Source organism: Momordica charantia (genome assembly GCF_013281855.1).
Source record: "Momordica charantia cultivar OHB3-1 chromosome 4 unlocalized genomic scaffold, Mcharantia_2.0 BLBB01000004.1, whole genome shotgun sequence".
Taxonomy (NCBI): Eukaryota; Viridiplantae; Streptophyta; class Magnoliopsida; order Cucurbitales; family Cucurbitaceae; genus Momordica; species Momordica charantia.
In genome coordinates, this window is record NW_028275162.1 from 5,922,114 (window position 1) to 5,947,747 (window position 25,634).

The following is a 25,634-nucleotide window of genomic DNA, read 5'->3' on the forward strand; positions in this document are numbered from 1 at the left end:
GAGAATTAAAAAAGTAACCCATATTTCTTTCGAGATCGACTTCTTGATCTTTGGTGCCAGTTGAGCAAAGGAATTGGGAGACGAACTCCTCGAGATACCCAAAAAATGGGTTGGATCTATTGAATGAGATCCTGGAGATCGGGTCGGATGCAGGGAAGCCCAGACGATCCATTCCTATCAATCATTCAATCATTATGAAGCAGTAGAGAAAGAATGTCTTTTGAAATCACTTTGTTTGTAATGAAAAAGAAAGAGAGGGCGGCTGGAAAAAAAGTTGAAAAATATTTTTCCCTAATGAATACTAGAGAATATCCCATTGCATGATTTGAACTCTATACCTACAACTTCAAGATGCAAATAAGATTAGAACATGGTTTGATGTTTTCATACAACCAATGAGAGACTGAGAATGAATAAAGAGATTAAATTTAGCTGAGTTGCATTTGCAATTGCATACAACTTCCCATTTTAATAATTTGTACGGAGTATTCATAAACTTCTCTATGCTCACCACTTTATGTATATTCTTTACACTTTTCAAAACCAAAACACAGATCGCAATTAAATGGTGAATGGATCGGATGGGGTGTAAACAGTTGGAGTTTTCGACAACGTCATGTTTCCCAGTAGCAGGTGAGGTGCAGCGGTGTCCTCGATCATAACTGGTTTAACGGGTATCACCCTCTCCGGTATGATCCTCTCCCCATCGACCTTCGCCAGTACCTCCAAATGCATCCTCACAACCTCAGGCTTAGTCCTCCATTCTTGAAATCCTTCCCAGTTGATCCCATCCCCTTCTTTCACCTTCTTGTCAACGCCAAAACCGATCTTCACGAATGTCTGGGCAGAGACATTGGCCTTCAACAGCTTGAAGGAGCCCTTTTTGTCTGCCTTGGGGCCGAGAATGGATGTGAGGAGTGCCTCGAAACCAAGTAAGTTCGAGTTCGAGCCGTTGATGGATGTGATCGGCCACAGAGTTGTGAATGCCTTGGGCGTTAGAATGGTGGGGGCCTCACCTTGAAGATGGACGGAGGAAGGAGACTCAATGGCATGGATGTTTTTAGAAGGTGATGAGAGTTCCACGAGACCGGGAGCAAGGCGTTTGAGCTTGAGCCTGTTGCTGGAGCTAGGAGATGATGTAAGGGAGGTAGGACCAATGATACGAAGGGAAAGAAGTGGGGTTGCTTGAGTGCGGGAAATGTGGCGAAGCCGTTCAGCCAAGGCTACAAGACCAGATGCGAATCCGTTCCCTGTTCGGTTGAGCGGGAGAGGAAGATCAAGTGGGTGGCGCAGGCTAACAGACCTAGCACCAGTTACAGTAACAACTGCTCCATCTGCCAAAACAACCTTCTTCAACACACCAGCGTCCACATCATGCTGCAAATTCAATGCCAAGTAATTGAAGTTCAGTTTCAGCCAGAGCCCAGGAATATGCTTCAAGTACAAGCCTATAAAAGGCTTTAAATCTTATTTGGGTCATTAAATCTCATAAGAATCCTCCTTTCAGTTCCTCAATTTTGCATAAAAACTATTTCCATCTTCACCATTAATTTTTTGCTAATCACTCAATAAACAAATACATCTAGGATGTATTTGGGAGTGAGGGTAGAATGAGTGATTTTGAAAAAAGAGATTTAAGTATAATTAATTTTCCAAAATCACCCTCCAAGTGATACCTTCAATTGAAGGTGATTTTAGCATGATGGGAAGTGATTTTGACAATGGGAAAAGTGATTTCTCATACATGCCCCTAATCTTTGAAATGCTTGCTCATGTATATACTAACAAAAAGGCTAAATTACATACTCATTCTGTTCTGAAGACGTTGAATTTTAGTCCAAGATTTTGCATAAAAACTATTTTAATCTTTACCATTGATTGATTAGTCATTAATAATTCAGCAAAAAAACATTGTCTACAATGTCTAGTGATCAGGTAAATGAACAAAAGGCCAACTAAGATAGTTTCTTATGCAAAGTTAAGGTTAAAAAAGAATGTTCACTAGTGTAGGAGTCCAAATAAAATGAACTTAAAAGATTGGACCAAAAGTAGGGTCTAAAGTTTAAACCTAAGAGAAATAAAATGTTCGACTGGTTTCAAACCAAAACTTTCAACCTTCAGCTCTCAAGACATGTGCAGATAAATAAAATGAAAAAATTGGTGTTAAAATTCATACGTGTTCTGCATTCTAAGCTTCAGTTCATGTTCAACCATTAACCCATAACTAAAAGGAAGACAAAATCTAAACAAATGGGAGTACTAAAATCCTCAAAGGCACATATCACATATAGCAATTAACAGAACCACATTCAATGCAATGAAATTACTTACCGGCAAAGAAACCCTCATGCCATCGGCATCCTGAATCCAGAGCTCCATAGGTCCGGCGAGCTGAAAGGGAGCCAAAACAGGCGAATCATAGCCAGGATTACGTTTCTGAACCAACGAATTCTCGTCACCAGGTCGAGGGGACTGCTCCTGAATTCGAAAAATGGGCAAATCTACGTACTCCCAGCGATTGACGTCCTCCAAAAGCTTAAACGGAACAACCTTGTTATCAATCTCCAAATCGAACTCATAAGCAACCGAATGGCCGACCTGCGCATCTCTGAGATCGAACCCCGAGACCTTAAAATCGTCCGCCTGAAACCCTAACGTCTTCACAATCGCCTCCTTCAAATCCTTCAAAACCCCAACAAGAAAATCTCAACCCACAATCAAAATTCCCAAAATTTCAAAAATTCACATCAAACAAACGTCCAAATTTAAACGAGAAAAACACAAAGAAGGTAAAATCAGAGAAGAATTACTCACGGAGATGGCTTTAGGATAAGGGGGGTTGAGATCAGTAGAGGAATGCAGAGCACGAACAGAGCGATGAGCAGCAAAAAATAGGAGAAAAACTGCCATGAAGAAGCAGCGCAGCCTGGGGAGAGCCATAATCAGAGAAGCAAGAACACAACGAAAAAAACAGAGATTTATCCTTCTCCTTCTCCTGCGGGTAAAATTCGTAGATATTCAAAAGCTTCGATTTCCCACAAAAAATAAAAAATTTGGGATTAAATAGAAAGGGGGAATTTTGGGGGATGATGACGTGGAGGGGATGGACCAATAGGAATCGAGGAAGTGATGTGAAGAAGCGACGTTATTGGGTGGGCGTTGTTGGAAGGATTTTTTTCCTTTTTTTTATTGTTTTCTGGGCGTTTCGGATTGTACGGTGTGGAAGTTTCTGGAAAAAATTTGTGGGCCCCGCAGTTTTACGATCCGCAATTCTCGCAACGACGTCGGATAGATATATATTTTTTTTGGCTAATTTGTTTGTTTATTTTTAGATAAAAATGGAAAAAAAAAATTTTGGGTTACAATTGGCGTCGCCCGGATTCGAACCGGAGACCTTCAGTGTGTTAGACTGACGTGATAACCAACTACACCACGACACCATTTCGGTTATAAAATATTCATTTAAAAGTATGTTATTTATTGTAAATATTAAAATGTAATTTAAATAATTTTGGTTTAAATCTACTTTTAGATTTGGTTTATTTTTATGATGTCTTTCATAACGTCTATTTTAATCTCTATATTTTCAAGTTTTATTCATTTTAATCCATGTACTTTTGAAATGTTAGTTTTAGTCCTTATCAAAAAGTGGTCGTTTTGATATTTTCATTCTAATTTTATCTCAGTTATTTAGATCAAAATTTTAGCATGACATTTTACTCACTAAATTTCTTGAAGTGTAGCTTTAAATTTGTATTAAAAAATTTTCATTATGTATAAATTTTTTATTTTAAAATTTTGCAAATAGGGACAAAGTTGTCACTTTTTAAAAGTACATATATCAAAAGGTATGTTTTGAAAGTACAGTTACTAAAATAAATCAGAAGAATGAATATTGTAAATGTACAATGATCAAAATGAACAACAGATGGAAGTACAGGAATAAATAATATTCGAACTAATAATTTTAATAAAAATATTGTACTAAAAACATTTTTAGGTTCAAAAAGTTCTATTATTTTTTGAGATTCATTCTCACCCTGTTGAGATAAAATTATCAACACTACCTTCAAATTTCATCGATGTTATTGCACGGGCACTTTGCAAAGAGCATACTTTTGAGAATAAATAGTAATTTTTAATTAACAATAAATCAAACTTGAGGAGATAGTGAGAGTTAAGAGAAAACAAAGCTTAGCAAATCTTAATGAAATATAATCTTTGTGATGGGATTTAGGAATATGAAAAATCAAAATTTTTAATTAGCAATAACTCATACTTCCAAGTTCTCATGATTGAGCATCACAAGTCAAAAAATCCTTATTGAAGTGGACAATTTCAAAGTAGACTCTCCGTGATCAAATATATTATTATATAATAACTATATAATTAGTTAATTCTATATACAAATTATATGAAGATATCATAGTATTATAACCTAGAATAAATAATAGCTTACTATAGTAGGCTGACAGTATGCATTCGCGTACGTTATACGTTACAAATAAAATACAAAAAATGAAAATAAAAATATAGAAATAGTTCTAGGAGATCATATATGATTAAGACAATGAACTAAACTATATATATATATACTTTTTTTAACCTATGGTCCGTTTGGTAGCATTCTCGAGAAAGGAACAGAAAGGTAAGGAAGAAAGAAAGAAAGTTTTTAACTATTTCACCACTTCCAAACAAGGCATTACAAACAAAAGTCACTGAAAAAAGAGGCCAAGACATTTCAATGGGATGCCTCTAAAACATCAAACAGAAAACAATAATGAACTGAAAAAACAAAGGCCTGTTTTGATCAACAAACTTTAAAAAACCCATTTTCCCTAAGGAAAAACCACAGAATTTTGCTGCATTTTTCCTTTTGCAGCCTCCTGGGAAAAAACCCTCCAAACAAGCTGTGAGATCACTTCTAATGTAACAGGCAGGTGACAGAACATGATTCAACATGCAAAAAGGAAAGAAAAAACCCACCTGAAATGTGAATCTCACAACTGGTTTGCTTGAAGGGTATTGGTCTAAATTTGGTGGAACATCACAGACCTGTAAACATACGGGCTTTAGAAAGGGACAGTTTATATGGTTGTTCTTATTTTGTGTCTGTAGGTCAAGGGCTGCTCCTAATCTTATTTGGAACTTTTCAGCAGCAGGTGGAGCTGAAAAGATTTCTTCTATCTTCTCATTGGAACGACCCGAAGGTCGATCGCAACTTCTTCACGAGGTCCTCTATCGTTAAAGAGAATTCGTTACCCATCTGCAAAATGGTGAATGTGTTTCAAGAACAGCATGGCATTTTGAAGGACAAAAATATGTTTATGATGTAACATTTTAAGCTAAAAGTTTTGTCTTTTGGACACTGAAAACAGGATGAGACACGAGATATCTGAGTAATCAGATCGGTTATGTAGCGGGCGGAGATACCTGAGCGATGATGGTTATGTCAAGAGCAAGACTCCCAAATGACATAACGCTGCTGTTGACTATTGTTAGGTGCAACTTTTCAATTTCAGCAATTGTCTTCTCTATGACATCTTTCCTTTTCTCACAGTGTATTCTTATGAGGACATTTTTGTCGCAAAATCTTGCTTCGATCTCGGGAAGTGGCTCATCCTCCTCGTTCGATGTGTTGTTCCCATCAGCAGAAACTTGGGATTTCTTGACGAATACTACGGATTCGATGTCCTTCCTTCGGGTTTGTTCCTCTAGTATTTTCACTTTCTCTTGTAGTTGTTTCAGGTATTTTATGGCATCTCCAAGAACAGAAGCCTTGTCCATCTATCAGCAGCAAGGAAAATAACAGAGTTCAATAGTTTTTCGCTTCATTAACCAACTTTCCACAGAAAAATTATAGAACTTCTTGGACAGGAAGAGGAAAACCTATGATGCTATTATCAAAAGAAAGAAATTATCCAACGTGACAAAGATCCATTACCTTCTTGAGGCCAGGAACTATAGCAGACAAAGCGATAAACCGCTGGCTGAGCTTCTCTCGCCGTTTCCGCTCTGCAAGAATGTGATCTTGAGCCTGGGAAAATCTACTGTTTGTAGCAGTTCTCTTCGTTCCATGGTAGGATTTGGTTATATGGCCTTGGTGGCGAAACAAGCCCTGAGAAATCAACATATCAGAAGGGAGGTTGCTGATACTCTGAGGACACACAACTTCCTCTTTCGGCCTCGTGAAGTCCATTTGGTTCGTGCAGTTGGAAGCCGAAACAGATGCGGTTGGATAAGCAATGTTTTGTGAGTTTGGCAAATGATCAGATGTTTGGTATGAACTCCACCCATCAGTTTTGAGCTGTTTCACATACCCAAATATGGCATTGTGTGAATGGTTTGAAGAAGCTTTCTGGTCAAAATTTGCCTGAGCATAAGAATGCTGCAAATTCTCCCCAAAAGCTGCTGCTAATGGAAGCGTTCCAAGCTCATCCATTGAGCTCTTGTGCCATTGATTGACAAAGCCACTCTCCTCCATTCCCTGAAAAAGAAAGAAAAATGTCAAACTTGTTGCCGCTACAACTCGATCGAAAAACTTAAAAAGTTGATCTACAGTATGCTTACTCTTACCATGTCTTTTACTTGACTCAAAAATCAGTACACAACATCTCACCAGTGATTCTCAATATTAATTAAACAAGTAATAAAAATGCCAAACTTGTTGCTGCTACAACTCGATTGGAAAACTTAAAAGTTGATCTACGGTATGCATACTCTTACCATGTCTTTTACTCGTCGACTTGAAAATTAGTAAAAAACGACCTAACGAGTGATTATCAATATTAATTGAAAAAGAAATGACATAAAGATAGAATAGATACTGAAATCGGACTCTAATATAATGTTAAACTACCACTCGACCCAAAAGATTATCCAAACGATTAAGTTGATACTTGATAGGCGACAAACATATTCTTTAACAATTTTAGCACAAGCAAGTTCCAAAAGTAGCATTCTGTTCATCAGATCCTCTTACCAATTCAGAAAAGACTACCGTAGATGATGTCTCCATCCAAAAAGTTTCTTCTTCCCCAACACAAAAGTTCTCAAAAAAGTCCTCTAAACTGCAAAAAAGTTCACTGGGTCAATTCACCAGCCCTAATTTTCATCACTTCCCATCAAAAGCTATGACAGAAAAAGCAGTCCCACAGGCCCCAGGAGCATAACAATGGAGAATCTCCAAGCACCCATTAAACCCAATTACAGAACAAACTTATAAAGAAACCCAATTTCACAAAAAGGGCAAAGAAATCAAAATGGGAAAAAAGGGTAAGTAAGCTCCTTCTTCTCACCTCAATTATGGCGAAAAGCTTGGATTTGTCGAACCTCAGAAAGGGAAGAGACATGGAGAGCTTTTTCAACCTTTATCGTTCACCTGTCAATGGCCAGATTTTTTAATAGTCGCTCTCTGTTTCTCACGGGCTGAGTTGGAGCGATGTGAATCAGAGACATTTTGATTTTTTGCTATGAAATCAAACAAAGTCTTGTGAGATTAAAGAAAAAAGGAAAAAGATTTGGAGAACTAATAATGGGTCCTTCTTGGCTGACAAAATGATGGTTGATTTGCAATTCATTTTTTTGTTGTTTTGTGGACTTTTTGAGGGCAACTTCACCAACTAGCTTTTGAAATTTTGGTTGATGGGTTGAAGATTGATTAAAGTAAAGATGTAGATGAAAATGTCTAATTTCCCAAAAAAGTGGGAATATAGTATTACTCCAATTATGGGTGAGGATTCACACCTTGAATTTATAAGAGAAATTATGAATGGTACAAAAACTTGTAGAAACTAGTAACCCGAGTATTCTTGAAGTGGTTAAAGAAGGTAGGTAATGACTAAAAGACTGTGAGTCCGAGTTTTTCATCCCGCAAATTATATTAAAAAAACTCAGAAATTAAGATATTTATAAAATTGATTTCTTAATTTACCCCTCTTAAATAAGTGGTAAATGGTAAATCTGGGGGCAAATTACAATTTTAGTGCTTGACATTTAGACTTCATTTCTATGTGATCCTTGAAGTTTAAGATTGCTATTTTTGGTTTTGGAGTTTGAATTTAGGTGTTCTATTTGATCTATGAGGTTTCAAACATGATATTTTTTTATTCTTAAAGTTGAGATTTTGTATCTATTTGGTCTATAAGATTTGGAGAGTGATACTTTTGGCTACTAAGATTTGAATTTAAATTCTATTTGATTCCTAAGTTGAGTTGAGTTGAGTTGACTTAATCGAAAGGTGACATGGGTATGTAGTTAACACATGTCGGTGTAGATTATTGACATCATGTCACAATATTATTCCTAGGTTCACGGTATCTTTCTTAACTTAGTTTGTAGATGTCTCTGGAGAAGTTGGTGACCTTGCATTCAAACAAAAAATTTCTCATTCTCTTTAAACTCTCTTTAGTAGGTTAACTATCTATCACCTTATCTTTTCATCAAGTCAACAAATGCTGAACTCGAAGTTAAAAAGAAAAAAAAATGCTCAACTCAACTTAAGGATCAAATCGAAATCAAATCCAAACTTCAAAGACAAAAGTATCTATTTTGAAACTTTAGAAACTAAATAAAAACAATATCAAGAACTTGGAGATCAAAATGTCATTTTTGAAACCTGTGAGACTAAATAGAAACTAAATCGAGAACTCTAAGACCTAGACTATCAGTTTCAAAGCCTTTAAGGACCAATAGAACCCAATTCGAGATAAAAAAAATGTATCTGGTCCTAAATCTTATATTCATACTGAATATATTTTTGTTGACATTTTTTCTATATTTTATTGATATATGGTATATTTAAAAATATTGATTAACCCTTAATATTGGTGTGAAAGTCTTTCCATTAATGAAAAATAAAAATATAAAGATTTACATGTGGTAAATATTTTATTCTTCTAATGAAATATAACTCTTTAAAGTAGATGGCCCCATAAAAGGATTTATAAATTATTTCCTATATATATTTATTAATTTCTCTTCATGCTCTCAAAATCAAACAGCTCATATTAAAAGGAACCTCACAAGTTAATCTAGGCTTTGAAAGTCTTTGACAATGAAGTGTGGGAATATCTTGGAGATTTAATTAGACCTTATGAAATATATATTTTATTTATACAAAGTTGAATTGAGTTATCTAGAAATGAAAATGTTGAAGTTTTTAATCTAATGTGGTTGTCATTTATATTTTTGTATTATATAAATTGATTGTAATAAAAATTTAAAATCAAACTATATATTAATTTCATCCTCCTATGTCTACATTTGTGTTAGTTTTAACTTCATCCATGCATTTTAATTTATTAATCTTAATAGTTCATACAATTACTGGATAGAACAAATTGTTAATTAGATTATTGTTAATTTTGAAATATTGAATTTGTCTATGGTAACCTTTTGTAACAAATTGTTGATTTATATATAAATTTTTTTATATAAATAAATAATATAGATTCAAATGGTACCAAAGATAAAGGGTGGCGTGGAGCCTTACAAAGCACCTCATCCTTGTCTACACGTGGCTTCAACATCAATATAAAAAATAAATCGATATTAATATTGTATAAATATATAATGAAATTATAAAAATATCATAATTAGTCACTAATATGAATATAAATATACTAATAATAATTTAACTTAACCCGAGCTCACTTAAATTATAAAAATATCATAATTAGTCACTAATAATAATATAAAAATATCATATTCACGTATTTTTGGATATCAAAACTGTCGATGAGGATAATAGGGCTAGGTCCTTGATTTTCGACTATTTATATAGTATGTGTCATATTTGTCACCTGATTTTGAAAAATGGTCAAATGATTATTGACAGTGAAAAATGTTCATTTGTATTTTTCTAATTGTGTTTTGTAGGTTTGTTTTTTATTTTTTTATCCGGTTATTATTTTAAAAATCAAAATATATTAACTTCAATTATTTCTCTTAGATTCTATCTCTCTTTTATTCGTAGTTTTTTTTTTTAATAATGGTATAAACGTATGGTTGGCAACGTGGTTAGTAAAGGAGAAAGAGGTATATATATTCAGTTTTTGTGCATTTATGGTTTAAGGTAGAATGCTTATATTTTTGTATTAATCTTATCACCAAAGCGAGCATAGCTAAGCGATAATTGACATATATCTCCAACTAAAAAGTCGTGACTTCGATCTCCTACCAACATATTGTACTAAAAAAACTTTGATAATCTTAAATAATTAAGATTAAAAGCAAATTTAAATATTGCATAAATAAGATTAGATTAGATCCACCACCTAACTAGGGTTATTTGATTACAACTCATTTTTCTAAACCTAATTCAACAACTCATCCCTAATTAGAATAAGATATATGGAGGGTACCTCAAAAGGATATGATCAATAGTTGGAATCAAGGGCTATTGATGTTATAAAAATGACCCTTCTCTAAAATTAGGTTTGAGGAAGAGATTGTGAAGATCTTTTTCGTCACTATTCTAATTAATTTCTTGCAAATTAATAATATTACTAGCTATAATAAGACAAAAAAAACTTCAAATTGTTTATTGGTTATTTCTGTTTATTGGTTGAATCAGACTATATTAGTACAACATATATTTCAAAGGGAGGAGATTCAAATTTAGAACTGGTCGTATATAACTGTCTGAACCTGACTCAAATTGGCAAAGAAAACCATAATTTATACATGTATATTGCATTTTGTTGATATCTATTTTATTATATGGTTCAAATTTATTACACGCGAGAGGGTCCAATGTCGTGAGATCTACTTTATGGTCCATTTAATTGGAAAGAAACGATAGGCTTTTCGCAAATTCTTCAAAATCGAGCAACCAACTTTGGGAGGATAATTTTTTACTTTTTTTTTTCTCTGCCTAAATTTCCCATCCTCGAATTTGCTCCATGAAATGGCGATGGCTATTTTTGCTCTTGAATTTTATTCCATTTGTATTTTCTTCACTGTTTTAAATTTCTCATCCTCAAATTTCCTCTTAAGTAATAATGATGAATTCTATTCCATTTTTAATATTTTTTCGACTCGAATCCTAAAATTTTCGTAGCTTTTGCTCTATAAATTTATTCCATAAATTCTTTGAATTTATCCGTTTTGAACCTCTGAGGAATGAAAAAGGATTTGTAATCATTTTTGTTGCTCGGATGAATTATAAACTTTTAAGATTTAAAATTATATATGATTTTAAATTCAGTTTTTCCTTAAAATATTTTCGATTGAAATTTTAATTTTAAAATTATCAAATGTTTTATATTACCACCAAACCATAAAAAATATTTGAAATGCATCACTCATCAAATTACTTTAATATTTTTTATTTGAATGGAAATATTTGCAAGGTCTTTTTTATGATTTTCTTTGTTCCATGACTAATATTCTTAAAATATATTATTATTATTATACCTTATTAAAATTAATTATAAGAGCATAACAATAAAATATCTTTTCAGTAATTTTTTCGTCAACATTTTATTTGAAATATCCTAACCAATTCTAGACGCCAAAAGAGTTTTAATCTAGTCTTTCACCATGGGTGAGATTACAATCGATTAATGAGAGATAATAAATAAATTAACACAAATTTTAGAGAAGAAAACAAGATTTCGTTTTCTTTTCTATATACATATGTTGAGCTCAAAAGAAGAAAAAAACAAATATATATTATTCAAAAGAAAAAAAGAAAGAGTTTTATAGTTATATTCATTTTAAACAAGGCCGCTATTGGTTGATAACCAATTTTGTTTTTAGTTTTTTAATTTTAAAAGTTATGCTTGGTTTCACGACATTCTTTGGTATATATTATTCACCTTTATTAAAAATATATTCCAATTCTTAGCTAAAACTCAAATATAAAAAATTATAAAAAGTTTTTAAAAGTTAATCTATTTTTTTTTTACTTTTGAATTTGTGCTTAATTTTTAAAAACTGGATGATCTATATAGGTGAGACTTAATTTTCAAAAATAGAAAACAAAAAAAAACAACATAATTTTATCAAGATATTTAAGAAGTCGTTTGACAGCCATTTGGTTTTTAGTTTTCTATTTTTAAAAATTGTTATTGTTTTTTTTTTGGTACTATTTCATAGGTTAGTTTTCACCTTTCTTAAAGGCATATTTGAATTTTTAGTCAAATTTTAAAAATAAAAACAAAATTTTGAAAACTACTTTTTGTTGATGTTCACATTTACAAATTCAAAAATAAAAACAAAATTTTGAAAACTACTTTTTGTTGACATTCAAATTTACAAATTCAAAAATAAAAACAAAATTTTGAAAACTACTTTTTGTTGATGTTCAAATTTTGACACAAAATGTTTATAAAAGCTATATATATAAAGTTTACGGATGGTGGATTTAAAAATGTGATATTTTATTTAAATGACATGAAAAGTAGAGAGTGTCTAATTGATTCTCTGTTACTCTTTAAAAAACGAAGGTTATAATTTGGTCAGAAAAACAGTATTTAATATTTATAACAACTAATTTTGAAATTTGACAAGAATGAGATCAAGATGTGTATAGTAGGAAACAAATCCATAACATAATACATGCTCTATTTAAAAAACAACACGTTTTATATTTTTTTATAAATCTATTGATGAGAATTTGTTGAATTGGTAGGCATTTGAAATCTACAAGTGGGACAATAATGACTGTTGTTAAGCCACTTCTTAATGCATCTTCCATGAAACACATGCAAGCAAGGCATCCGCAGTAATGACATTCCACTATCCATATCTTGGTTGGTGATCTCCTCCAAGCAAATGACACAAGTAGTTGTTGATTCTGGTGCAATCTCATCAAACTTTACGGTCTTTAACATCTTCTCAATACCAACTTCGCTTGCTGGAACCATAGCATAATCATCGTCATAATCATAATCGTAATGAATGACTGAATTCCACAAATGCAGCGTAACTTCAAGGGAAAAAACTCTCCCAAATGCACTAGAATTAGAATTGTCATTATGATCACGATTTGCAACTGTTGCAGCTGCTTCTCGTTTGACATGGAGCCAGTGGTTTATTATTTGGTGTGTCATGGCTTGTATGTTAATGGAGTCTTCATACTCTTTGAACTGCCATGATAGGAAGCGCTGCAGAGTCTTGTCGCGAATGCCACGGTTGAAGATGCACTCTGGAAGTTGGTAATCAGCGAAGCAAAACGTAGGGGTTTGGCGATGGCTCACCAATGTTGGAGCATGTTCCCCTAAGACTTGGAAATGATCGTATTGGGCCTCTACATGGAGTTTCAGCCTGATTTTTTCCACCATTGATATTGATATTAATTCAAGATCAGGAACGATGCCACTTTTGACTTTGATTGACATGCCCACTGTAGAATCTCCAAGAAGATCGCGGAGATGCTCCATTAATTATATTTTGTTCACACAAGATTCAACAACCAACTAAATACTTTGATTCAAAGTGAAGATGAGATCAGAGTTTTGAATGATGAAAATTAGGAGACATTAAGACATTTATATATAGGAGGCATGAGCTTATTCCCATTTCCTTAATGTTGTAGGAAACTCAATTCTATTGGGTTTCGGTTTCGATTTCCTACTTCATTTTCAAATCCCTTTATCTTATCTCTAATCTTTATTCATTTGTAATTAATATCTTCTTAATCTTTTCAAATTTTTTAAAACTTTTTTTTTTAAAATTCGGTCATCTAGGAGATAAAGACCTATACTTAATATTTTCAAATTTCAAAAACTTCAAATTTCAAATTTGTCTCATCTCCATGCGTCATCTACGACAATTTTTGAAATTTATATTATACATTTATTATTATTGAATATCTTGAGTATAAAATTTAGTAATATTTTTTGTATCAATAATAATGCTTCCTCTATTGAAAAATTATATTAATCTTTTTTAAGTGGTTGATAAAATAATATTTGAAAAATTATTATTATTATTATTATTATCCTAATTAAGTTAAATTTGTTGGAGTTGGACTAAATTGTTGCTAATTTAAAAGTCCAAAGACTACTAAATAGTTACAAATTAAAATTCAAGAACTAAATTGTTACTTTAGTAAAAGTGAGGACGAAATCTGTTTTTTAACCCAATTTCTTTAAAAGAAAAATAGAGTAAAAATCGAAAATTAAGGAAAATATTGATCACGATTGAACTAATAATTAATTCAAATTAGTGTTTATAAATATATAAAGAAAATGATGGATTGAAAATATATAAAGAAAATGTTCAATTGATTCAAGTTATCTGTATCGATTACAACTCTTTCTATTCTTTAAAATAATTTTTCAAAATCTATTTAAATACAATGTTATTCTAGACTGAAAATGACTGCTGTTTATAGTTTCCAATTTATATTTCCAAAATATTAATTATTTATTAGGTTAAAAAACACTTTTGGTCGTGTACTTTCAGTGAAGTAACAATTTAGTCTTGATCTTTAGCTTGTAATTAACGATTTAGTCTCTCTACTTTTAAATTTGTAACAATTTGGTCTTCAAACTATAAAATTTAAAACTTTCCTTATTTATTGCTATGGGAATTGGAATCATATATTTAGCAAAGGTGATCGTTTTTTTTTAATTTTTAAATATTTGGACATATCAAAACAAGCATAACTTAGTGTTAATGGACATATATCTTCGATGGAAGGTTAATTAAAACAATATATAAAAGGAGAAAATTAAAAACTTTCTTTATTTATTGCTTCGGGAATTCGAATCATATATTTTGTAAAGATGATTTTATTTTAACTTTTAAATATTTGGACAAGCCAAAACAAGCATAGTTCAACGATAACTGACATATATCACTAAGAGGTTGTGAGTTCGATCCTCCACCCCACATGTTGTATTAAAATATATATAACAATTTTAAGCTTCATATCTCGGACCGTTAACAACTTCTTAGTCAATTTACTATTCAACTCCCCGCTTTATTATTTTCTCTTTCTTCAAATGGCTCCAACATCTTCTCATACATCTTTTCTCTTTATCTCTTAGCCTCCATAAGAATGTTAATAAAATAATAACTCAATGATATCTTATTTTTCTACTAACAAATCTTAACAATTTTTTTTATATAGACATTCTCGTAGAGGGTCTTTTTAGAATTCATATTTTATAATATCTAAATTTATTATTTATAGAAAATAGAGCATTAGGTTGTAAGGAGTGCAGAACAGAGTCCCACATTGATTAAGGAAAAGGAGATGATATAGATGAAAATATGATATGATTTGAATTATTTTAGTATTGGTTTATCCAATTATGACTTGGATATAATTTAGATTTCCAATTTCTTGATTTAGGTATCTAAATTTATTTGATTTTTATGTCCAAAACGTGCCATATGAGTTTGTGTTGAATTGAACTTTTTGTTTTAATCTAAACCTAGTAGACCCATTTCAAATTTTCATCTAGTTTCTACGAATTTTTGGAACAAGCATGTAATTAGTTCGGACTTGTTTATTAAATTGTTGAATTGCGACAAGAGACTAACAACTTAAAATTTTGGATGGGTAAAAAAAATTAACAAAGAAGAAAAGAATAAGATCAATCTAATCTATATGGTTTCTTTATCAAAGCATGGAAAAACAACTACACACAAGAACCACACGGGAGAGAAAATTAACAAAATTAACAGTTTAAGTCCCAAATACAATTTAAAATTCTGTGTAGCTCATATAGATGCATGTAACTATGTAGAATGTTGAGTATTTGTTAAATTTGTAGGCATTTGAAATCTACAAGTGGGACAATAATGACTATTGTTAAGCCACTTGAGGATGCATTTTTTATGAAACACATGCAAGCAAGGCATCTGCACCAATAACATTCCACTGTCGATATCTTGGTTGGGCATCGTGGTGATTTCCTCCAAACAAATCACACAAGTAGTTGCTGATTCCAGTACAATCTCCTCAAACTTTACGGTCTTTAACATCTTCTCAATACCAACTTCGCTTGCTGGAACCATAGCATAATCATCATCATCATCTTCAATGACCGAATTCCACAAATGCAAGGTAACTTCAAGAGGAAAAACTCTCCCAAACGCAATGGAATTGGAATTGTTGTTACGATCACGAGTGGTAGCTGCTGCAGCTGCTTCTCGTTTGACATGGAGCCAGTGGTTTATTATTTGGTGTGTCATGGCTGGTATGTTAATGCAATCTTCATATTCTTTGAACTACCATGATAGGAAACGCTGCAGAGTGTTGTCGCAAATGCCACGGTTGAAGATGTGCACAGGAAGTTGGTAAGCTGCTGTGAAGAATGTAGGGGAATGGTGATGGCTAACCAAAGTTGGAGTAGTGGAGACCACTTGGAAGTGATGACATTCGGCTTGGACTTGGAGTTCCACCCTGATCTCTTTCACTACCGATATTGACGATTCAAGATCAGAAGTAGCTTCAAATTGTAACTGAGAGGAGGAGGAGGAGCCAGCTTTAACCTTGATTGATATTTCCATCGTGGAATCCTCAAGAAGATCATGTAGATGCTCCATTAGTTATATTTTTAACACAAAATTCAATAACAACAAAATACTTTGTTTCAGAGTTTTCAACGATGAAAATTAGGAGACATTAGAGAGATTTATATATAAGAGTTAGGAGGGAAGAGCTTATTCCCATTTCCATATTGTTTTGGGAAACTGAATTCTATTGGCTTTTGTTTTCCATTTATTACTTCATTTTCGAATCTCTTTTATATCTTTATCCTAATCTTTTTTAAATTTCAAAACTTTTTGGTTGTAAATGGTCATCTACGGCAATTTCTGAATTATTATTATTAAATATCATACCATTTTAATTTAGTAATATATTTTATATCAATAATAATGCTCCTTCTAATAAAAAAAATTTATGGCCCGTTTGAAAACCAATTAATTAATTTTGTTTTTTGTTCTTAGTTTTTTGAAAAACGGGGAAAACCCATTCAATTTTTTTTTTTCAAAAACCATTGAAAAATTCCATGTAAATTTCAAAAAAAAAGGAAAAAAAATTTTAAAATCTTATTTTTTCTCTTAATACTTAATTATTTTATTTCATATATTTATCTCTAACAAATACCTTTGTCATTCTAAAATATTTTTCTTTGTAAATATTTCTTTAAAACATTTATTTTTTCCTCTCTAAAATTCTAATATTTTAAATATTTATCATTATTTTTCACTCTCCAAAATTTTTTTCTCTATGTATTTTTTCTTTTTGTTCTAACGGATCACTCTTATTTCTTTCTCTAAAAATTTTAATATTTTTTTGAATTTAAAATTTTAGTATTTTTCTGAACTTTTCTCTCTTTAAGATTTGTCTTTTATAATTTTTATTTTTCTTTCTAATCTATTTTTCCTCTAAAATGATATCTTCTCTTCTCTTTCAATTTTTTCTCTTTGTATTTATTTACCTCCCGAATCTTGCTTTTATCTCTAAAGTTTTGCATATTATAATTTTTCTTTTTCTTTCTAATTTCTTTATTTGTCTTTAATGTATCTTTTCTTCTCAAGCTTTACTCGTTTTTCTCGAGAAAAAGTTTTTTTTTTTATCTTTAACTTTTTTTCACTAATTTTTTTTCCAAATCTTTTTCTTTATTTCTCTAAAATTTATCTTTCAAAAGTTTATTTTTATCTCTCTAGTCGTTTCATGTCTCTGCTTTAGGGATGACAAAAATTCTTGCAAGGTTGGGTCTAGGGGTGTTCAAGAAAACTGACAATCCAATGAACCTGACCAATCCAACCTAAACCGTAAGGGTTGGGCTGGGTTAGATAAAGGTTCGGGTTGGGTTGGGTTAAATTTTCTGTGAACCGATCAGTTCGGTTCGGTTCGCAGGTTCGACTAAGAAAAAATTGGTTCGAACCGAATCGAACCGAAATCATTATTTTAATATTATATTATATTATATATATATTTAAGTTTTAGAGTTTTTCTTCTCATTATGCGCCTCCATCTTCGATCTCCCCTCTTCCATCCCCTCAGATTTCCCTTCCATCTCATATCTTTCATCTCCTCAGATTTATTCTTCATCTCACGTCTTTAATCTCTGATTTCATCTCTCAATTTATCACTCATCCCTCAAACTCGATTTCACTTCTCTCATCTATCACGATTTTATCTTGTTCATCGTCGCTATCTATCCGTCGCATGTCGCAGTCGTTCGTTGCCGCAAGCTCGTCGCCTCGTCGGTTGCTGAAGGCCCATCACCATCGTCCGTTGCTGCAAGCCGTCTTCCTTCGCTTGTCGCGCTGTTTGTTGCCCATTGCATCAATCTCCATATCTATTGTGTGACTGTATGAATGTTATAAGTTGGGTATTTTTTGTTCCTTTTAATGTGAGTGGATTTTCTCTATTATTTCCTTCTCTTGGTTTGTTTAGATCTGGAATTTGAAACTACGATGATTTGTTTGGATCTACTAAGGTGATGTGTTTGGATCTACTAAGGTGATGTGTTTTGATCTGGAACTTGAAACTAATAACAACCCGGTGACCCAACCCGATCCAAGCCAAAAATTTTGGGTCGGGTTGGGTTGGGTTGGCCATCATATTCGGTTCCACCGGTTCTGTGATCTGATCAACCCGAAAAATCGGGTTGGTCCAAAAAAATCCCCTAACCCGACCTAACCCAACCCATGAACACTCCTAGTTGGGTCCGTGCTCCAAAAATAAGAAATGCATGTCTCGACCCAATCTCCGATTTTATTTTTTAAATATTTAATATATATTTTATTGACATATTTACTCAATTATGAATAAAATATTAAATATTTTTTAAAACTAAATATTTATACTAGTAAATAATAATTCTAAAAATAACTAATATATATTTATTACACTTTTTTATTTTTAAATTCTAAAATAATTAAAATTAATTATAAAATAACTTTCCCTATCACCAAATAAGTATTCTTTAACATGGATCTAGATTCTCGAAGAACAAGGTGGAGATGAAAGATTAAAATTTTTCTACGAGTACGAGAATGGAAAAGGACATCCTCAATCTCGTCCTATACTACTGTCATCTCTACTGTACTTATAATTTTTTCTCCCTAATATATATTTTTAATTTTCTAACTTTTTAAACATAAAACTAAAAATGGTATTTTCATTGTCAAATCAATGAAGGTTTTGCTTTCTGACCATAGTGCAAACACACTGATTGTTTTAGCCACCAAAATTTGGGCCAACCTTGCCCTTAAAAAACCTAAATTCTTTTTATGGTGTTGTGCTGCACAGGGGAATTAATATACGTCATAGGCTCCAAATTAGACTTCCCATCATGTGCTTAAATTCAAGCTGATGCACACTCTACAATCAAGGTAACAACTCTAGGGATCATCTATTTATCCATGCAAGGTCGAACATTTCTTTCACCATTATTCACAATTCAGAATCGTCATGTATCTCTAGTTAAAAGGTCGTGAGTTCAAATCTCCACCCTTTTATTATTGCATTTAAAAAAAAAAACTTTCACTTCTCTCGAGACAATGTTTAAATTCGTAGCCAAATTTCAAAAAAACAAAAACAAATTTGTTAAACCACTTTTTTTTCTTGGGTTTAGATTCAAGTGAAAATAATGTTTCTAAGTTTAATTAAAAAAACCAAAAATAATTTCTTTATATTATATATTCAAAGAGGTTATAATATAACTTTTAGTGGTAGGTTATACACCGCTGCTGCTTCGACGTAGCAGAGGATGGCAAACGGACGCTGGTATGGCAATGGCAAGACCTACGAATTCCACTCTGCGACCACCAATTCCCGGCCGGAATCTTCAATCGCGGCGGCGACTCCCTCTTCCGCCGCCTCGCCTGGAGTTTCGACCGATTCGAGCAAGAAATCGACGCCGAAATCGTCGCCGACGCCCTAATCGAGCGGTGGATTCAGATCAGAGACGAAGCGAATTCGAGAAGCTCGAACAGAGTATTCGCGATGATGGTGGATTTGATTCTGTGGAGCGTCGAGGCGCGCCATGAAATTAGGCCGGATGGAATGAGCGTGGCGGCGGGAGAAAGCGGAATGGTGCCGGCGTACGGCAGAGCGGTAACGGAGATGAGGAGAATCGGAATCGAAGAACAGGCGAGAAATTGTGTGATCTGTTTGGAGGGATTGAGAAAGAAGGGGGAATTTGGTTTGCAAATGCCGTGTTTACATGTGTTTCATGGACGGTGCATACGAGAATGGCTGAAGAACAGCCATTACTGTCCAATTTGCAGGTTTCAAATGCCTACACAAATCTAAGAGAAGAGATCGGAATTAATTTTAGGGTTTTTTTTTTCGTTTCTTCCTTTTCTTAGTTTTTTGATATGTCACCAATTTTTTGAAATCGAATCAACCTTCAAAATATGACTTTCGGAGTTTATCGTTCAAAGAATCTACACATCTAAAAAATGAATTTTTTCAAGGGTCACAAAAACATGGAAGATATGGAGATTTTCGTGCTCTAAGAAGATTTTGTTATTTGTCGTATACGAAATATGTGGAATGAAATTAATGTTGGTACAAAGTTGGTGATAATTTATTGGGGTTGGTCAGAAGCGTTAAAAAACTCGGTTGAGTTGGCTACGATCTAGGTCGAGTTTTTTTAGTACTTCAGCCTCCAAAAATTTGAACTTCTCCATATAAATTAGGGGTAGTTTTGTCTTTTCATAGCCTCTGATGTGTCACAAAAACTTCTCTTAGGTTAGAAAAGTGAAATACTTCATGTTGGGTAATTTGAGCAAAACCTAAAACTTTTTAGGTTATATAGGGATCAATTTCCCGTGATAGTTCCTATTAACAACTTCGTTTTTTTTTTAAATTTTATATCAATAAGTATCCGAGCCCAACTAATCTGAGACGACAACCACCTGATCCTACAACATTTGGTACCGAGAAACACGTAGAAATTACTAATTCCTAAGGGTCATCGCGAGGTTATTAACAATTTAGTTCTTCTACCTGTATTCTTTAGTTTATAACTTTTTAGAAATTAAATATTTTTATTTATTATTATTATTATGGTAGAAAGAGGTGATTCCAGTTTACCACTATTATATTTTTTGTTTCTTATTTTTTAGAAATATTCTCAAAATAGTTTAGAAATTTTGGAACAACGTAAACAAATTTCTTGGTTCTCCTCCCAAGTGTTAACAAATCTGAAATACCGCTAGTCTTTTACATAGAAAACAAAACAAAACAATAATCAAATCTAAGTATTAGCAAGAAGAGAAGAAGAGAAAGCACAAAGATTATTACGATGCTTTGTCTACATCCACTTTGAATCAGAGTCTTTCGTTAGAGACTTCTTACAAAAGAAGAGCTTAAAATTGGTTACCTAGCTAACCCAATACAATTAGCTCTAAAACAGTCTGTAACCAAATAATTGTACAAGCGGTTAACTTTAACTACAGTAATTAATAGTTAACCTCAGTAAGAATATAACACCAAAAGATAAATTCCCTTTCCCGACGAGATTGGAGCTCTATCCTAACGCTTTCATAAAACATCGGGAAATGATGTCTATCAAATGACGTTTTATTACGATATTAATTAAGGGATTGTTTGATAACATTTCGTTTTTAGTTTTCTATTTTTAAAAATTGTTCTTGTTTTTTTTTATGTACTATTTCATTGGTTGGTTTTCACCCCTCTTAAAAGAGGTATTTGAATTCGTGGTGAATTTCAAATTTAAAACCAAATTTTTTAAATTTACTTTGTTATCTTCGCCTAGTTTTAGTGGATTTTAAAATGTGATATTTTATTTAAATGACATGAAAAGTAGGAGTGCCTATTGATTCTTTGTTTATTACTCTTTTAAAAACGAAGGTTATAATTTGATCATAGAAACAATATTTAATATTTTTAACAACTAATTTTGAAATTGACAAGAATGAGATCAAGATGTATAGTAGGAAACAAATTCATAATATAATATATGCTCTATTTAAAAAACAACACGTTTTATATTTTTTTTATAAATCTATTGATGAGAATTTGTTGAATGGGTAGGCATTTGAAATCTACAAGTGGGACAATAATGACTGATGTTAAGCCACTTCTTAATGCATCTTCCATGAAACACATGCAAGCAAGGCATCTCCACTAATGACATTCCACTATCCATATCTTGGTTGGTGATCTCCTCCAAGCAAATGACACAAGTAGTTGTTGATTCCGGTGCAATCTCCTCAAACGTTACGGTCTTTAACATCTTCTCAATACCAACTTCGCTTGCTGGAATCATAGCATAATAATCATCATCATCATAGTGAATGACTGAGTTCCACAAATGCAGGGTAACTTCAAGGGGAAAAACTCTCCCAAATGCACTGGAATTGGAATTATCATTATGATCATGAGTTGCTGTTGCAGCTGCTTCTCGTTTGACATGGATCCAATGATTTATTATTTGGTGTGTCATGGCTTGTATGTTAATGGAGTCTTCATATTCTTTGAATTGCAATGATAGGAAGCGTTGTAGAGTCTTGTTGCGAATGCCACGGTTGAAGATGCACTCTGGAAGTTGGTAATCGGCGAAGCAAAACGTAGGGGTTTGGCGATGGCTCACCAATGTTGGAGCATGTTCCCCTAAGACTTGGAAATGATCGTATTGGGCCTGTACATGGAGTTTCAGCCTGATTTTTTCCACCATTGATATTGATATTAATTCAAGATCAGGATCGATGCCACTTTTGACTTTGATTGACATGCCCACTGTAGAATCTCCAAGAAGATCGCGGAGATGCTCCATTAATTATATTTTGTTCACACAAGATTCAACAACCAACTAAATATTTGATTCAGAGTGAAGATGAGATGAGAGTTTTGAATGATGAAAATTATGAGACATCAAGACATTTATATATAGGAGGCAGCAGCTTATTCCCATTTCCTTAATGTTGTGGGAAACTCAATTCTATTGGATTTCAGTTTCGGTTTCCTACTTCATTTTCAAATTCCTTTATCCTTTATCTCTAATCTCTATTCATTTTTAATTTCTTAATCTTTTCAAATTTTGAAAACTTTTTTTTTTAATTTTTAATTCGGTCATCCAGGAGATAAAGACCCGTAAAATTATTGATTGAATACTTAATATTTTCAAATTTCAAAAGCTTTAAATTTCTAATATCTAATTTATCTTCTCTCCAGGACCATGGGTCATCTACGGCAATTTTTGAAATTTATATTATACAATTATTATTATTAAATATCTAAGTGTAAAATTTAGTAATATTTTTTGTATAAATAATAATGCTTCCTCTAATAAAAAATTATATTAATCTTTTTTTAATTAGTTGATAATTAAAATACTATTTTAAAAATTATTATTATTATTATTATTATTATTATTATTATTATTATTATTATTATTATTATCCTAAGTCAAATTTTTTGGAATTGGAACTAAATAGTTACCAATTTAAAAGTTCAAGGACTACTAAATCGCTACAAACTAAAGTTGAAGAACTAAATTGTTACTTTAGTAAAAGTATAGGGACGAAATGTATTATTTTAACTTAATTTCTTTAAAAAAAGAAAACAAAAATTGAAAAATAAGGAAACGATTGATTATGTTTGAAATAATATATTAATTCAAATTATTGTTTATAAATATCTATATCTATACTATATTAAAATGCTAGGATGCTTAAAAAACATTTTTGGACTATAATGCCCATTTGATTTTTTATTAATTACAAACAAATAAACTCAAATTAATTTTGAAAAAATATAAAGTTTGTTTTTTAATTCCACACCTATGCAATTTGGGTTATACTCGTGCAACGATTGCTTTGTTTTAATATGAAAATATAATTTTAATTTTTTATAACTGATACCAATTAATTATATTTACAATTAAATACGTAAAAACGTCTCTTTTCTTTTTGTTTTTTTTAACCGTCCAGTTAATTATCTTTACAATTAAACACACAAACCATTACCAATTTATTTATTATTATCTTTATTATTATACTAAAACCGATAACTATTAAAATTCCACATAAAATATATAAATACAAAACATATCATCAAACTCTCCGAAATCTAATTTTGTCCTAGAAAGTGAGAGAAGTTGCAAACAAAATTGCCGGCAACAGAGAGGCCGATCCCGAACAAGAATAATGCAATTGATGAATAATAAGGAAAAAATGGATAACATAGTTCGAAGTGCGGTCAAGGTGAGTCTCTCTCTTTGTCAATTTTTTCGACTTTACGCATCTTTATCTACTAGAAATTACGTACCCTCCCCTTGTAAAAAATTCTCTTCATTTCATTGATTCTATGTTTTTTACCAAATTTGTTTTAAATTCTTTTTCTATTGAAAAACAAGAGTGATGTAGGATTGATACAAAAGATGAGGATAAATATCAGTGCGGTGGCAACTACGATGAGCATTAGTAGACGGTAATAGCGAGCACCAGTGGGTTGTAGTGAGCATCAATTGGTAGTTGTGGCAAGCACCGATATGGCGGCGACCAGCAATGAGATGGTGGAAGTAATGACAACGATGGAAGAAGACTAGAGATTGAGGGGAGACATAGATATTCGATAGAGTGATCACACATAGAAATGAAGTGAAATATGAAGGAAAAATATGGCTATTATGATTTGGTAAACATTGCTTTTGATTACAAAATTATCATTAAATTTTATTTATTTAATAAAAATGATTTTTATTTGTTGATAAATTAATAAAAATGCTATTAAATGTGAATGTATATTTTACCATCAAACCTATATATAATTGAATCCAAACTAGAAAAAGATGACATAAATATAAATTACAAGCATCAATTTTAGTAATTTCAAAATCTATTTCACAAACTTTATTTATAAAATATATAATCCTAAATTCATAAACGTATAGAAAAGTATGAATAGGAAAAATTTAACTTTTTATATTTAGAAAAACTTAAGATTTTATTTTTGATCATAATCAATTATAGAATTATAAATGAACTTGAATTTTAAAAGTTCTGTAACTCTTTCATTCTCCACTGTTATAGAAAGAGTGAGCAGTCATCATTGTTCCACCAACAATCTGAACTCTATTTTATTTTCTTCATATTTAATTCTCTCTCATGGAATTTACTTTTTAAGTGTTTGTATTCTAAAAAACTAACTCAAGATATGATATCGAGGAGCATGAGATTTAGTCAATCTATATTTTATATTATATGTTTGAGATGTTAGAATTCGATCCGGAGTTAAGTGTTTGCTTTAAAATAAATAAATATATTTTGAGAAAGTTAATTTGTATAGATACATCTTAATTTTCTTATGTGTTTATTATTGGTTTTTTTTTTTCAATTAGTGGTATTATGTTTTCGTCCTTAAAAATTTGGATGGGTAAAAAAATTAACAAATAAGAAAAGAAGAAGAATCTAATGTATATGGTTTCTTGATCAAAAGCATGGAAAATCAACTACACACAAGAACCACACATGGAGAGAAAATTAACAATTCAAGTCCTTAATACAATTTAAAATTCTGTGTAGCTCGTATACATGAATGTAACTATGCAGAATAGTGAGCCAAATGTTGGGAATTTGTTAAATTTGTAGGCATTTGAAATCTACCGGTGGGACAATAATGACTGTTGTTGAGCCACTTGAGGATGCTTTTTTGATGAAACACACGTAAACAAGGCATCTGC

General features: G+C 31.9%; 2 protein-coding genes and 1 non-coding gene across 4 annotated transcripts; all 3 read right to left on the minus strand.

Moving 5' to 3' along the window:
• Window positions 1–410: 410 nt before the first annotated feature.
• TIN1 (tunicamycin induced protein) lies at window positions 411–3,044 on the minus strand. Its single transcript, XM_022302936.2, has 3 exons — window positions 2,815–3,044; window positions 2,332–2,682; window positions 411–1,377 (listed from the first exon to the last, which is right to left on the minus strand). Exons 1-3 carry the CDS (start codon window positions 2,938–2,940, stop codon window positions 562–564), a joined length of 1,293 nt encoding a protein of 430 aa, XP_022158628.1. The 5' UTR covers window positions 2,941–3,044; the 3' UTR covers window positions 411–561.
• Window positions 3,045–3,366: 322 nt separating this feature from the next.
• On the minus strand, window positions 3,367–3,440 carry TRNAV-AAC (transfer RNA valine (anticodon AAC)). Its single transcript has one exon. It is a non-coding gene; the product is annotated as a tRNA-Val (tRNA).
• Window positions 3,441–4,649: 1,209 nt separating this feature from the next.
• Window positions 4,650–7,502, minus strand: LOC111025069 (transcription factor bHLH25). Of its 2 annotated transcripts, none has more exons than XM_022302926.2 (5): window positions 7,299–7,502; window positions 6,983–7,065; window positions 5,945–6,487; window positions 5,434–5,787; window positions 4,650–5,266 (listed from the first exon to the last, which is right to left on the minus strand). In XM_022302926.2, the coding sequence occupies exons 2-5, from the start codon at window positions 7,016–7,018 to the stop codon at window positions 5,192–5,194; spliced, it is 1,008 nt and encodes a 335-aa protein (XP_022158618.1). In that variant the 5' UTR covers window positions 7,019–7,065; window positions 7,299–7,502; the 3' UTR covers window positions 4,650–5,191. The 2 variants fall into 2 exon arrangements, with proteins under 2 accessions (XP_022158618.1, XP_022158616.1); XM_022302924.2 differs by having other exon boundaries at window positions 6,983–7,070; window positions 7,299–7,501.
• Window positions 7,503–25,634: the final 18,132 nt, after the last annotated feature.

Coding starts and splice junctions, on each gene's coding strand:
- TIN1 (XM_022302936.2), bottom strand. CDS start 2,940: ATGGCTCTCCCCAGGCTGCGCTGCTTCTTCATGGCAGTTTTTCTCCTA. Junction 2,683..2,814: donor CTTATCCTAAAGCCATCTCC/GTGAGTAATTCT, acceptor GGGGTTTTGAAG/GATTTGAAGGAGGCGATTGT. Junction 1,378..2,331: donor GCATGAGGGTTTCTTTGCCG/GTAAGTAATTTC, acceptor TTGAATTTGCAG/CATGATGTGGACGCTGGTGT.
- LOC111025069 (XM_022302926.2), bottom strand. CDS start 7,018: ATGGAGACATCATCTACGGTAGTCTTTTCTGAATTG. Junction 6,488..6,982: donor CGGTAGTCTTTTCTGAATTG/GTAAGAGGATCT, acceptor TTTCTTTTTCAG/GGAATGGAGGAGAGTGGCTT. Junction 5,267..5,433: donor ACATAACCATCATCGCTCAG/GTATCTCCGCCC, acceptor ACCATTTTGCAG/ATGGGTAACGAATTCTCTTT.